The sequence below is a fragment of the Populus trichocarpa genome, chromosome 10 (assembly GCF_000002775.5).
Source record: "Populus trichocarpa isolate Nisqually-1 chromosome 10, P.trichocarpa_v4.1, whole genome shotgun sequence".
Lineage (NCBI taxonomy): Eukaryota > Viridiplantae > Streptophyta > Magnoliopsida > Malpighiales > Salicaceae > Populus > Populus trichocarpa.
The window spans coordinates 15,786,412-15,800,395 of NC_037294.2; the positions used below are offsets into that span (position 1 = coordinate 15,786,412).

At 33.9% G+C, this 13,984-nt stretch overlaps 1 protein-coding gene and 2 non-coding genes across 4 annotated transcripts; 1 reads left to right on the forward strand and 2 right to left on the reverse strand.

Moving 5' to 3' along the window:
- Window positions 1-608: 608 nt before the first annotated feature.
- On the forward strand, window positions 609-8,833 carry LOC7485833 (uncharacterized). 2 transcript variants are annotated; one of them, XM_024611176.2, is made up of 16 exons: window positions 614-974; window positions 1,248-1,442; window positions 1,754-1,828; window positions 1,934-2,101; window positions 2,323-2,486; window positions 3,181-3,399; window positions 3,606-3,732; window positions 4,672-4,860; window positions 5,500-5,586; window positions 5,745-5,902; window positions 6,352-6,471; window positions 7,424-7,649; window positions 7,861-7,920; window positions 8,007-8,180; window positions 8,266-8,375; window positions 8,501-8,833. In XM_024611176.2, the coding sequence occupies exons 1-16, from the start codon at window positions 774-776 to the stop codon at window positions 8,664-8,666; spliced, it is 2,439 nt and encodes an 812-aa protein (XP_024466944.1). In that variant the 5' UTR covers window positions 614-773; the 3' UTR covers window positions 8,667-8,833. The 2 variants fall into 2 exon arrangements, with proteins under 2 accessions (XP_024466945.1, XP_024466944.1); XM_024611177.2 differs by lacking the exons at window positions 8,266-8,375; window positions 8,501-8,833 and having other exon boundaries at window positions 609-974; window positions 7,424-7,654; window positions 8,007-8,174.
- An 838-nt stretch (window positions 8,834-9,671) lies between these two features.
- LOC112329050 (small nucleolar RNA snoR118) lies at window positions 9,672-9,763 on the reverse strand. Its single transcript, XR_002984546.1, has one exon. It is a non-coding gene; the product is annotated as a small nucleolar RNA snoR118 (small nucleolar RNA).
- Window positions 9,764-9,858: 95 nt separating this feature from the next.
- On the reverse strand, window positions 9,859-9,933 carry LOC112329036 (small nucleolar RNA R66). Its single transcript, XR_002984532.2, has one exon. It is a non-coding gene; the product is annotated as a small nucleolar RNA R66 (small nucleolar RNA).
- Between the last annotated feature and the right edge of the window lie 4,051 nt (window positions 9,934-13,984).

The following is a 13,984-nucleotide window of genomic DNA, read 5'->3' on the forward strand; positions in this document are numbered from 1 at the left end:
TGAAATAATTTATGAAATGTTAATTATTATTATTTTAATTTATTCACCTTTTATTTTTTTTAATTTTTTAGATTTGATCTCTATTATTTTGATTATTATTTATTTTATTTGAGATAATTTATGAAATTATATTTTTTTTCAATTTCATTCTCATTCAACTTTTTAATTTGTAAGATTTGTTCCTCATTATTTTAATAAACTTGAGAAAAATAAAACATTAATAAGTTATTTTCCAGCTTATTTTCCATGACATAACCAAACACTGGAAAGTGTTTTCCAACTTTATTTTCCATTACATTACCAAATATCGGAAAATACTTTCTCGGAATTTATTTTTTTTAGAATTTACTTTTCGAAAAAAACTATTTTCCAGCAAACATACAGGCTGCAAGAGGGTTTTTTTTTTTTTCCTGTCACGATTCAAAGCAAGATATTAATGAATCCCCAAACCTCAGTACAATGGATGGGTGATAGGACTAGAGAGGTGAGCATAATAATGTGGAAAAAAAAGAGGGGGGAAGTTTGTTTAACTTGAACGACATGTCAACCATGCCTTGGTCTCTCGGGGAGCATATCGTAATCAACAAAGAAACATGAGGGCATTTTTATCAAAATCAACAAAATTCAATTCCATTTTCCAGTGTAGTGCTGTGTAGGTGGTCTTTCCCGGTGTGAGTGAGCTTGACCTGACGTATAGCAGAAATCAGAATCCGCAGTAGCAGTTATTTCTTTCTTCGCAATCCATCAAATCCCTAATTCCTCTTCTTCAATCCATGGCTATGGAATCCATCTCAAGCGGTTTATTATTATTATTATTAAACTTAACGTTGGGTTTCATCTTGCCTCACTCCGACTCAGCACCACAAGCCTTCCGTCGTGACCCCGGCCACCCTCAGTGGCATCATAGCGCTTTTCAAGATGTCCGTGACAGCGTCCGATCCGACGTCAGCCGCATGCTCCACTCTCGCGCCGAGGTATCTGACTACAATTAGGTTAAAATAACAATTTAGACTCGCAATAATTTTGACCTCGTTTTGAACTATGTAGTAAATGTAATTCCACTGAACTGCGTCCTTTTATTTTCAGCTGCCAAATAGTCCGTAATTCCAGCTTTGATTATCTATTGTTTTGTTTTGGTTAAATTTTACGTCCTTTTAAGCTCAACTACGGATTTCTGCATTTCTAATAACTTTGAATTTCTTTATTTTGTGTTTATGAGATGCTTGATTTTATGTGTTATCGTGTAGGTTCCATTTCAGGTTCCGTTGGAGGTGAATGTAGTGCTCGTAGGTTTTAATGGTGATGGAGGGTATAGGTTTGGTGTAGATTCGCATAAATTAGAAGAGTTTTTGAAGATCGGCTTCCAAACTCACAGGCCTTCATGTATGGAGACTGGCGAGCCTCTTGATATTGAACATCATGTCGTTTTTAACGTGTTTCCGGTAAGCTCTCCCTAGAGTTAGTATTGTTAAGTAATTGTATTTTGCAAGCTTTAAGTCAAAAGGTTGTATTTGTAATTTTCTAGTGGAAAATCATCTTTGCTACCAGTGTCCCGATACATTTTCAGCAAAGATTTCAGCGTTTGTGGGTCGCATCTGGGTCTCGCATGAAGGGACCCATAGACAGGAGATGCATTACAATGGGAGAATTGGAGAATTTACTGAGAATTAGTAGTTTTTTGTTTTTTGTTTTTTTTTTTGTTTAATGATAGGAATGACATGAGCTGTGCCTTTTGTGTTGCTTTTGACAATAGGCTGGGCAGCCGGAACTGATTGCGCTTGAGAAGGCATTGAAAGAGACTATGGTTCCTGCTGGGAATGCAAGAGAAGTGAGTGATGCTGTAAATATAATATGTTCATTTTTTTGGGGGGGTTGTTAGGTGGAGTGCGTTTCTAAGTTAAGTTCTGAATTTTCTGTCTTTCCTTTTGTTTAGACTGATTTTGGAAGGGAGGTGCCATTGTTTGAGGTAGAAGCAGCGACCGTGGAACCAGTATTTCACAAACTATATTCCTACATATTTGATTTGGATAATTCAGAGTACTCTGCCAAAGATAATGACAGACCTGCTCCTAATGCGATCTTTCTTGTAAATTTTGATAAGGTATGGTTTTCAATTTCAGTTCTCTTTTCTGAGAAAATCAGTTCATTTTGTTTTCTAATTTGCATATGAGATAACCATTTTGAGTTTGAAGTCAAATGCTTATAATGTTTTTTCCAGACTATATTGTTATTGGTTTCAGTTTTATATTGGTATTTTGCATAATGGTGTATGATTTTACTTTCTTGCGATCATGTGTGACTTGGTTTGACCCTCCCTTGCAGGTGAGAATGGATCCTAGAAACAGGGAAATTGACCTAGACAATTTGATGTATGGAAACCTTAAGGAGTTGTCTGATGAAGATTTGAGGAAACAAGAGGGAGATTACATTTATCGGTATCGGTATAACGGAGGAGGAGCAACTCAAGTTTGGCTGAGTTCGGACAGGTACTTAATGCGGTCAACTTGGTATCATGTGTTGAAGTAAGAGAGAATCATTTGTGGAGCAGTATTGGCTGTGCCTGAAGTTTCCTTGAGTTTAACTTTGGATCGTATAAAAATGCAAATATAACATTCTGAATATATTCTGTGGTTAAGGACTTAGATTGAATAAAAAATCCGTACTTAATAGGCAAATGTTGCTTCTATGGTGTGTTCGTTGCTCAATATCACATGAACTTTTACCAAGCATGTATGAGGTGATGCAACTAGAAAATACGTTTCTTCTTCTTCTTCTTTTTCATGAAATCTTTAAGCTATGATCCTTGGTTCAGCTTCAGAATACAGTTACCTTGAAATAGTAATCTATGAAATCGTAAAACCTATTTCTGGCATATGAAACTCCATTGAAAATCATGTGAAAGTTTATTACCAACTACTCACAATATTTTATTTGAGCTGTGGATTTCTAGTTTCTATCAAGTTGGACTTGACATAAACTGCAGTAGGTAAATTACTTTGATGGTTGTGAATCTTAGGACAATTGCAATGTTGTGGCAAGTTTTCATGATGTTAGAACCAGATGTTCATGTTATAGTGCATTGTGTACTTGGCTCATTAATTTCAGTGCCCTGATTTCAGAAAATGCTCTCTTCAGTTCTCTGTCTTTTACCGAGTTTAATATTGTGCCCATACTATTCAGATTTGTCGTGATCGACCTGTCAGCAGGCCCTTGCACATATGGAAAGATTGAAACTGAAGAGGGAAGTGTCAGTTCCAGAACACTGCCGCGCATACGGAACATGATGTTTCCAGGAGGTGTAGGTGCTGCTGGTGATCATTCTACTCGTGATACTTTTGTTGGACAACTTGCTGCTTTAATATCAACCACGGTAGAGCATGTTGTGGCTCCAGATGTTAGGTACATGTATGAAGTCTTTTGTTCATTGATCAGGGGATGCGACATCATTATTTTCCTATATTATCCCTAACACCGACACTATTTGGACAATTAAACAAATCATGGTTTGAGTGTCAACCATGTAGCAGATCTGATGCTCGCTATATTTTTCCTGGTTTCTGCAGTTTTGCAGAATCTGATTACTTGCTTTTCCTCTTTGGATTTAGGTTTGAGACTGTTGATCTGACAACAAGATTGCTCATACCAATCATTGTTCTACATAATCATAACAGATATAATGTTATTGAGAACGGTCATAATTACAGCATCAATGTTGAAGAAATTGAATCAGAGGTGAGTTATTCTCTACATGAAACTTTTGCTGATTTGAATTCTAAAATTGGTGTAGTGCCAAGTAACTTTCCTGTTCATTGTACTTTGTTTGTAGGATAACAATTAATAAAAGCAACAAAAGAATTTTATGAAGAACTCCAACCTAAAGTAGTTGATAAAATGATTTATGCATTCAATTGCCTTGTTTTTCTCTCCATCCAAGAATCTAAACTTAAGAATGTGGAGTTTGAATGTTTAATATGCTTAAAGGGATTTTATATACTCATGTGGAGATCGCTGAGAAAACCAAGATATTATTTGTAAGTTTGTAGACCAGACTTTGTTTCATCTCAGAAAAGGGATCTGAGTATCCCAATCATTGTTCTCATCAGTTACTATATCAGAAAAGAACTGGGACTGGGAGGGCATCCAAGTTCAGTTTGCAAAAGAAACTTTTCCTGTCTATATAAAGAGTGTTACCCCCAGTCTGTAACTTAATACATCCTTACTCCATCACAATTAAAAATCATTGTATAACTTTATGGATCTATGGCCTCACTTGCGCAAGTTTCTCTTAATCCAAATTAGTTGGGTGAAGGGAACCCTTTCGCTCGGTGCTTTTTTATGAATTATCGAAAAATTTGTTTTATAAGTACAAAATGTGTTTGGACAGGGTAATTTTTACACTTCGCTCACTGAATTGACTGTGTAGTTAGTTAAATATGAAATAAATTCCCTTTTTGGTTATAAGATGTTCCCATTTTTCAAGTGGATCTACTATGTCAATTTACTAGCATGAGCTGATCTCAATTGATTAATTAGCCATGTGACTTTTGTATCTATAACCTTAAGATTGCATGATAGAACTACTTTTTAATGTTTTATCTGATATCATGTCGGCATCTCTGATAAAACTAGAAAGACTGACAATTTATGCCATCTGTTCTCTTTCCATTTCAGGTGAAGAAGATGGTTCATGATGGACAAGAAGTTGTGATTGTTGGTGGTTCGTATGCTTTACATAGTCATGAGAAGTTGGCTATCGCTGTATCAAAAGCAATGCGGGGTCATTCCTTGCAAGAAACTAAAAAGGATGGACGTTTCCATGTCCACACCAAGACATTTCTGGATGGAGCTGTACTTAAAGAAGTGGGTTTGTCTTTCTTTGTTTATTGTATTATCTTATACTTGTTGACTTACCTAGTATTGCATGGCAGATGATTCATTTTATCTGTTGGTAAAAATTATCCGTGTGTTTGCAGTTTAGTCTTTAACCGTTTGGTAGTCTACTGTGATAAGATAAAGACACGCTTGGTTTCCCTTGTTCATACCAAAACATTTCTGGATGGCACGGGCTCATCCTTCTTTGTTTCTTGTATTATCTTGTACTTATTGAATTACCTAATATTACATGGCAAATAATTCATTTATCTGTTGATAAAAATAGCTGCATGTTTATAGTTTACTCATTAATCATTTGGAAAGTTGGCTGTGAATTGGTAAGGTACACTTGGTTTTCCAATGTTCATTAATGGTCTTCAAGAGGCATTGGCAAGCCCACTCCCTGGTGTGGTGCATCAGCCAAATCATCTTAATTGTTCAAGGAGCTGATTCTATTTTCTTGCTATCTTGATGATGCCCGGTGAACAGCCGGTGCATCTTGCAAAATCTGATGAGTTCTTATCTCTCTTGAGCTATAATTCTATCTTAGCTTGCTACCTTGTTCTTGGTTTCTTGTGCTTGCTAATGTCTTGTTGGAAGATCCTAAGTATCCATTGCTTATTGCAGGAGATGGAACGGTCTGGCGATGTGCTTGCTGCAGGTTTAGTTGAGATTGCCGACCCAGCTCTTTCAAGCAAATTTTTCCTTCGACAGGTCTTCTTACAATCATTATGCTAATACATTATTGCTGGCTTTTGGGAATTTACTGTACATAGGATATATATATATATATTTATTTATTTATTTATTTATTTTTCTAGATCCTGTTGTCTGTACTCAGCTAAAATGAAATTGAATTCTGTATCCCCCAGAACTGGATGGACGAATCTAACGGTTCAAGTGATTCAATTCTTAAGCATAAACCTCTTTGGGCCAGTCAAACCTCTAATAGTGTCAAGAAGAGGAGAAAGCAATTGCAAAAGAAACAAGGAGATCTGCAACGGACTTATGGGACAAGAGTTATTCCTGTGTGAGCATTGTCTTGGCCTTTCATTTGTTAGTACAGACAATTGGCATCGTATGGTGGTTAATAATTTATTTATAGTATAACTTTTTCAACCTAGATAGTAATATCTTTTGAAACTTCGTTGAGCATTTCTTCCTTTGTCTTGACGGACACAGAAGCTTGGTGTTCATGGCACTGGTTAAACTATATTGCATCCAAATGTACTATATATTTTAATAATTCCACTTCAAGTTCATCTCCTAGATCAAAGAATTTGATAAATATAAGGTCAGTTTCTGGGATTTCCTGTCTTGTAACTAGTGATGCTCAACTAGTGATGCTCACTTGCTCAGAGTATCATTGTAGCATCAGTCAATAAATTTGCTCGTGTAGCTGTGTTTCTTTCCAATCTCTCCTGCTCTGCTGTGAATTCGTTTTACATTTTTTAAATGTTTTATGGTATTATTTTGCAGCTTTGTGCTATCGCTGGCTGATGTGGATCCAAATCTTATGATGGAGGACGAAAGCCTTGTTTGGACAAGCAAAGATGTTGTGATTGTTCTCCAGCATCTAAATGAAAAGATACCTCTGAGGTGAGTAGCGCTAGTTTAAAAGTTTCTAGTGCCACAGTAGCTGTATTTAACAGAAACTAAAAGATGAATCTAACTGGTGTTAGTTGCTCTTTCTTTACCGAGCTAATTTCTCATGTTGCATGTACGGTTTTTCTCTGACTTGCATCTGCCCAGCTAAATTCTGACTTGAATTTCTACAGTCACTTGACAGTAGGAGTTATATTGCTTATTGCATGTTGACTCCTCTCAAAATAATGAGATACTTGAATGAATGTGATCATCTCAATACTTTTGCCTCAAAAGTTTAAGAACCTCTCTTTTCTATTACCACATGGATTTTGGTCCCTAATAACCATTTAGCTTCTTTGTTTCTCGAACTGTTTTTTCAAGGCAGTTTGTCTTTGTATAAAAAAACAACCACAAGCAAGGCTTTCCTTAGTATGAATAGTTTTCTAACAATTTAACCAAAAAGATTATTTTTTCTGCCAAAAAAATCCTGTTTTTGCTCAAAAATTTCCTCCACACTATGTAAGTGTTTTTTCAACCTGGTGAATCAAATACACTGTTTTTGCTCTTGATTTTATTTATATATGTATTTTTGTTACAATAATTACTTTATTTGAAGTATAATAGTTTTGGAAGTGATGGCTATTAAGTGGACCCCAATGAAAAAAATTTCTGGCTACACTATATATACTCTATTGCTGATTATCTTTGGAGTTGAATAATGAATTTGGGTTTTTCTTTTGTCCTTGCACATGTGCCTGAACTTGTCCTGTGGTATCCTCTCATGATGTGTTTGTAACATAAGGATGACACTGTTTATTGTGATCACAATTAGCATTTCACTGTGGTATTTATGTAGGATCTCTTAGAAAGAAGGAAAGGTTCATTTCTTTTTTTCTTTCCTCTTTTTTGTTTTCCATATTTCCCCTTGTATAATTCAATTCATTTGTGATTCCATGCTGGGCAGTTATGTTTCGGAGATAGAGAGAAGGCATGCCTTTCCATCACTCGCACAGCGCCACATATTGGCAGGACTTGCTTCTACTGTGGGCGGGTTGAGCGCACCATATGAAAAGGCATCTCATGTGCATGAAAGGCCAATTGTAAATTGGCTCTGGGCGACTGGTTGCCACCCATTTGGACCATTCTCTAATACTTCTAAAGTCAGTAAAATGCTACAGGATGTAGCCTTGGTAAGGTCATTTCATTGTCAAAACTTCTGATTTTGTGAATGGCTTTACTTACAGAACTTAATACTGGAGAACTAGATAGATTGATCTATTAATATTGAAAGTGCTTGTTTTTCCTCTGACATTTCGTGTTGCTTTTATCTTTGTTTTGTTAAAATTGAATTTGTAACATTTAATATGTATCTGAAACTGTTTCACTCTATTTTCTTGGCAGAGGAACACAATTTATGCTCGTGTGGATTCTGCACTGCATAGAATTCGTGAAATGTCAGAGGTATTTCGGTCGCATTTCATCACTAAGTATTCAAATGAGAATTATTCGCATAATTTGATGCTTGTGGAATCTTTCTGCTTTGTCAGGATGTCCAAACTTTTGCTGCGGAGTATCTAAAAACCCCTCTTGGTGAACCTGTCAAAGGCAAGAAGAACAAGACAACAACGGAATTGTGGTTGGAGAAGTTCTACAAAAAGACAACGAACTTGCCAGAACCTTTTCCACATGAATTAGTTGAACGGTTGGAGAAGTACCTAGACGTAAGTCACCCATGACCAGAATAGCGCCTTGGGATTTACACTTGCAAAATTGCTGTGTTGATTTTATTTCCTGTTTAAATAACAGAGCCTTGAGGAACAGCTTGTAGATCTGTCTTCTTTGTTATATGATCACCGGTTACAAGAAGCACATTTGAACAGTTCCGAAATTCTTCAAAGTGCTCTTTTCACCCATCAGTAAGTTAACTTTGACCTATTACATCCTGCACGATGATGATTTGTCTTTGTTTATTCTCCTCCAAACTGTCATTATGCTTTAATTTGACTATTTCAGTTGATTAAGTTTTGGGTCCACGATGCAGGTATGTTGAATATGTTTTGATCTCTGAGAGAGAGAAAATGAGATGCTGTGACATTGAATACAAATATCCTGTGCATTCTTCACAGACTTATATCTATGGAGGGATTCTTCTTGCTGGGTTCTTTGTGTATTTTGTCGTCATTTTCTTTTCTAATCCTGTCCGTTGATGATACGATCCCAGCCGAGGAACTGTTCTCAATTTTTGAAGGCACTGATGTTTTACTGTGGGTGGGTGGGTGGGGTAAAGCCCTATACCGAAAGTATAATGTTGAAAAGAAATTGACTAATCCTTTTGTAGTTTAAAGCACAATATGATAGATTACAGCTTCTCTCACTTGTTCATCGTTTTTACCATCCCCCCCTGAGTTCCCCCTTGTGTTCCATTGATTAGCGGTTACTGTTTCCCATTGAGGTTTATGGTTTCTTTAACGTATTATCTAAGTCGGTTCAGAACCTTAAAATCGATACAGGCAAAATGAACAGGGGACTGAGGGCTGTGGAAGTCTTGTCGCAAGAAGGGGAAATTTTGATAATATGTCTACAGCTAAATCTTTTGTGGTTATCAACTTTTACGAGACTTTTGGGGGTGTTTAGGAGTGAGGTTTGAAGATGTTTTTTATTTGAAAATATTAAATATTATTTTTTACATTATTATTTTGAAAATAATAAAAAATATTAATTTGAATCAATAAAAATAAATTAATTTTTTTTTAAATGCCAAAATAAAAAAGGATGCAAGACATATCGTCTTTCACAACGTAAATTTAAAATTTAAAATCCTGAGATTGTTAGTTCCTACTTTTGCCTCGTGAAATTGTTACGTGATTTTGATTCGTCCTCCCTTTCATTTTTTATTCAGCCTCTCTTTCGTATGACCAAACTTGCAAAGTCCTCGTATTGCTATCTTAAATTTATTTGACCACTTCCTGAGGTCGCATTTTTCTCCATTGCAAGCTCTTAGAATCATCCAACAGTCCATTTGGAAGAGGCAACATTACAAGCACTTTCAATAGATCAATCTATCTAGTTCTCTGTAAAGTTTAATCATCTTTAAAGTTTTCTGTAATCGTTGTAGTAGCAGGAAAAATCTATATTACTTAGATTTGTTACATTACATTACATTCCATGGACACCAAAAATCAAAAAAGAAACAAACAATTTGAAGTTAAAATAGATCAGACATAGCTTTCTAGGCAGCAATTATGCATCAATTAAGCAGCTGATAAACAGCTTGCTCAGAGCCCAGTGCATATTCATCATCTCCACATCATTAAGTGAAACAAAATCACCACACGACAAGAAAACCCCATCAATGAGAAACAACAACAATAAAATAAAAAAAAAAGGATTGGCAAATGGGTCCTCAGCAATAATGCTTATAGTTGTCATCAGATGAATACAATCAGGTCTCAAAGATTTCATGCCATCATAGGATCCCCGAGTCATTCACACCAATGCAAAATAAAGAATAACAGAAGTAATTAGTAACCCCATAATAAAAAAACACAGAGACTATCACGACAAGAAAGAAGACAAGAAGATTTGGCAGGCTAAAATTCACTCCGCCTGTGGAGTACAAAGACTCAATTCCCGCTTAGACTCTCTCTTGTAAACAAAATATATGTTCATGAAACCCGAAGACAATCTTCATTGTATTTAAGGTTTCTTTCAAAAGGCATCAACGACTTACCTTGACAAAAACAAATTTAAGAACACGCATAAATAAAGCAGAGAACAAGAATCGAAGAAGCTAAGTGAAATATGTCAATCGTTATATAGTGGTAGACTGCAAGAGCTGCTAGGGTTTTTCGTCTCTGGAAATTACCGAGATACCCCAATATGTATAAAGTATATGATAAAGCAGGCTTGAAAGAGGCCCAGTTGCAAGTTGTCCATAGCTCTTTGTTAAAGCTTTGAGTCCAAACCCAATCCATATTGTTCGTTCTTTCTTTCTATTCGTTTTTAGTTGTTTTTACTATCCAGAGGCATTAAATTTTATTTTCTTTCAACTTGTTTTGGTTGTGAGAACATGAGATCAAATATAGTTCATTGAAATAAAAAGTAAATGTAGCGAATTAGCTTGGATGGCAAATGAGTTTGCTCTGTACATTATAGTTTGGATTTGTATTTGGAAACAATAGTGGCAACTTACGATAAATCTTTTATATTAGATGGGTTATCTTTGCTATGCCGCGGGCTGACATAATATTTTTTCCATCATAAAGGAAAGTCACGGCGATGCAAGCATTTTCAAAGAAAAAAAAACAAGACCCGGGTTATTGATTTGACCCAAATCATTAAGTTCGTGTAATTTCTATAATATAAATAAAAAAAATACAAAGAAAAAAAAGTTAAAAAAACCAACCCGAATCCATTTGAGATAGCATGCAAAATCTGCGATCTAGCTATGATATCAGGGTAACCCCATCAAAAATAAATTGAAAGCTCAAATATCAAACAATTTAATGTTGAAGGGCGAAACTAGAAGAAAAAAAAACAATGAAAAAATATATATCATAGATAAACTGAGTTAACCTGTTAACTTTGGGACTATGGATATAGAATTTAGATATACCATAGAAAGAAAAGCGAACAAAACAAAAAAAAACATGAAAACTAATTTCCTACAAATCAAACAATGAAGGATGAATTTGTAAAAAATAAATAATAAAGAACCTAAAAAAAATTAAGGTCAATCCGTGTTAATATTTGAAACATTTAACCCTAGTCATAAGCCCGAAACTAACCTCATCGAAGTAAACCCCGATAAATAATTAAGCAAAACTTAATTTATTAATTTGAAAAATAAAATGTATCCGTTGCATGAGGTTATTCAAATATTCACGAAATAAAATGTATCGCGGGCACACTTTGAAAAATATCCGTTGCATGAGGATATTCAAATTTGGAACAAACGTCATGCTAACCGGAGGCTTCCAGAATCCAGAGTGCCAAAAAGGACCCATGATTAGCTCAGCCTCTGAACGTTATCTTATTAAATACCTTTACCCGCCGACAGCACAACCCAAGTTCCGTATTGATCCATCGTCCAAAACTATCTAACACTAGTAATTCATACATCTATATATTTGGCACTGTGTTAATTTTTGTAAGTGTGGTTTATAAGAAAAATAGATTTTAAAATAATATTTTTAATTTTAATTTTTTAAAAAATAAATTTTAAAAATATATGTTTTTGTTAAAAATGCTATGGGATGGATTTTTATATATAAAATAAATAAAAAATAAGTCTATATAAATAAAAAATAAATTATTTTATTTTTTACAAAGCTAAAATATAAAACAATTATATGTGATTTAGTAAAAACACATAAATTATTTTGTAATTAAACAGTTTTTTCCCTGTAAATGAGAAAAAAACATAAATTATACGATGCTTTTTATTATTTTTTTTTATCACCTACATAGATAAGATAGTCTACGTAACGCGGTTGAAATTATATTTTTTAAAAGTTTAATTTTTTTATTTAATTTTTTTCTTAAATTGTTTTGATGTGCTGATATCAAAATAATTTTTAAAAAATAAAAAAAAAAATTTTGATGTATTTCCAAGTAAAAATTATTTTAAACCGCAACCGCTACCACACTTTTAAACACCCAACATTATAGAAATTAAAAGGCTTGAAAAAATTATAACAACTCAAATTTGCTCCAAATGTATGCCTTTATTTTTATTGAATCCCGAACTTTTTTGACTGTATTAATTTTACCCTTAATGTTTTAAAAACGAGATAAAACTACCCTTGCACGTGTTCTTCTAATTAGCCTGAAAGAAGATATATTTCCTACTTCCAAAGCACATTCACAGCAGGTTCCGCACAGTTCATGTATGTTCACCAGTCACCAGCCCACGCTTCTCCCACCAACCTGGCATTGCACGAGACCAATTACGATGAGGTGTAATTGACTACAACATTTGTTAGAGCAGGTTATAATTTAGTTTCTGTAGTTTAAAACGATGATTAATTAACCTTCATGGTTTGAGAAGATAATTAATTAGCCCCTCCTGTGTTCTTGAATCCACTAGCAACTTAGTTTCTCAACCAGGGTTTAAGGTAAGTAAGGGTGTTGGACTAAATTTTAAATGGAATTTTTTTTTTTAAAAAAAAAATATATATATATATATATATATATATATATATATATATGTATGTATGTATGTATGTATGTATGTCTGACAATTAGACTCTTAAAACAATCATTTGTTTTTTTATTATTAAATGGGCAATGGGTGTCCTGCAGTGGCAAACGACTTGTCATCTTAATGTTTGCTGCTTCAAATCCAGCAACCATTATGAAGGCTGAAAATCGAGGTGGGTTTTTATTTGAAAATCCATTTATTAACCAATTTTAACCACCAACCATCCGTAAAATACCATAAAAATCTCTATAAACCATCAACCACCCTTGAAATACTATAGAATCACTAAAAAACAAAAAAAAAAATTAATTGAATCAACAAATCTAGATGGAATTTGATCTATTTTTTTTCAAACAAGTTTATAAAAATAATCATTACTATCAAACGTTTCTCATAAAATAAATCTCATTGACACCAAGGACATAGAGTTTCATCGTTGAAAAATAATCATTCAACAATTTTCTCTTACGCTGACACAAATAACATACTAAAAAACAAGAAGCTAGAAAGATAAAATTATAGCTTAATAGGTTGTCACTCATAACCATGATTCATGTTTTTATTAATGAATAAATAATTTTGATGTAGTAAGCTTATCTAAAAGCCTTGCAACTACTTAAATAAGCTAAAAAATCAACCTGCTAGGAAACTTGAAAAATAAAAAAAAATGCAATAAAAGTACTAAATAGATTAAGAAAAATAAAATTACTAACATCAATATTTGATTTTATAAATTAAATAGAAAAAAAAAACTTAAAGGAAAATATTTTCATAAACTAAATAAAAAATAATAGTTTTTATATGAAGTATAATAACATCGACATCAACTTTGACCCTATCAATTCTAAAATTCTTCTTAATCACGTGTGAGACACATCCTTCACAACATGCTTCGTAAAAAATCATCTCTGTAACCATATTTAATTTTGTTCCCTTATCATGAACATCACAAACCAAGAATTTTAGATCTAAAACTCCTCCTTCAACATCATCGTTATAGTCCTCGTCAATTTTTTATGGTTCATTCAAATCCATAAAGGAATTATAATTATTAAAACTTTTATTTTTAACATCATATCTATCTCAACTAAGAAGTTGATTTCTCACTTCATGCCTCTAAAACGAGTTCTCAAAAATATTTATGGATCAATGATCACTCTTCTCACAATTCTTCAGGCTCCACGCCTCTGCCAACTGACAAATTATTTTTACAGCATGTCTTTGCATATCTTCTATCATTAGTTTCTCAACACTTATCTTCAATTATACAACTAGTCTCTACTTATCTTCCATCGCAAGTTCATGGACATCCTTTTCTAAAAT

What these genes read in the sequence shown, in the direction of transcription:
- LOC7485833 (XM_024611176.2), top strand. Translation starts at nt 774, where the DNA reads ATGGCTATGGAATCCATCTCAAGCGGTTTATTATTATTATTATTAAAC. An exon ending in ATGGAGCTGTACTTAAAGAA is followed by an intron (nt 4,861 to 5,499) that starts GTGGGTTTGTCT and finishes TGCTTATTGCAG; the next exon opens with GAGATGGAACGGTCTGGCGA. An exon ending in GCAAATTTTTCCTTCGACAG is followed by an intron (nt 5,587 to 5,744) that starts GTCTTCTTACAA and finishes TGTATCCCCCAG; the next exon opens with AACTGGATGGACGAATCTAA.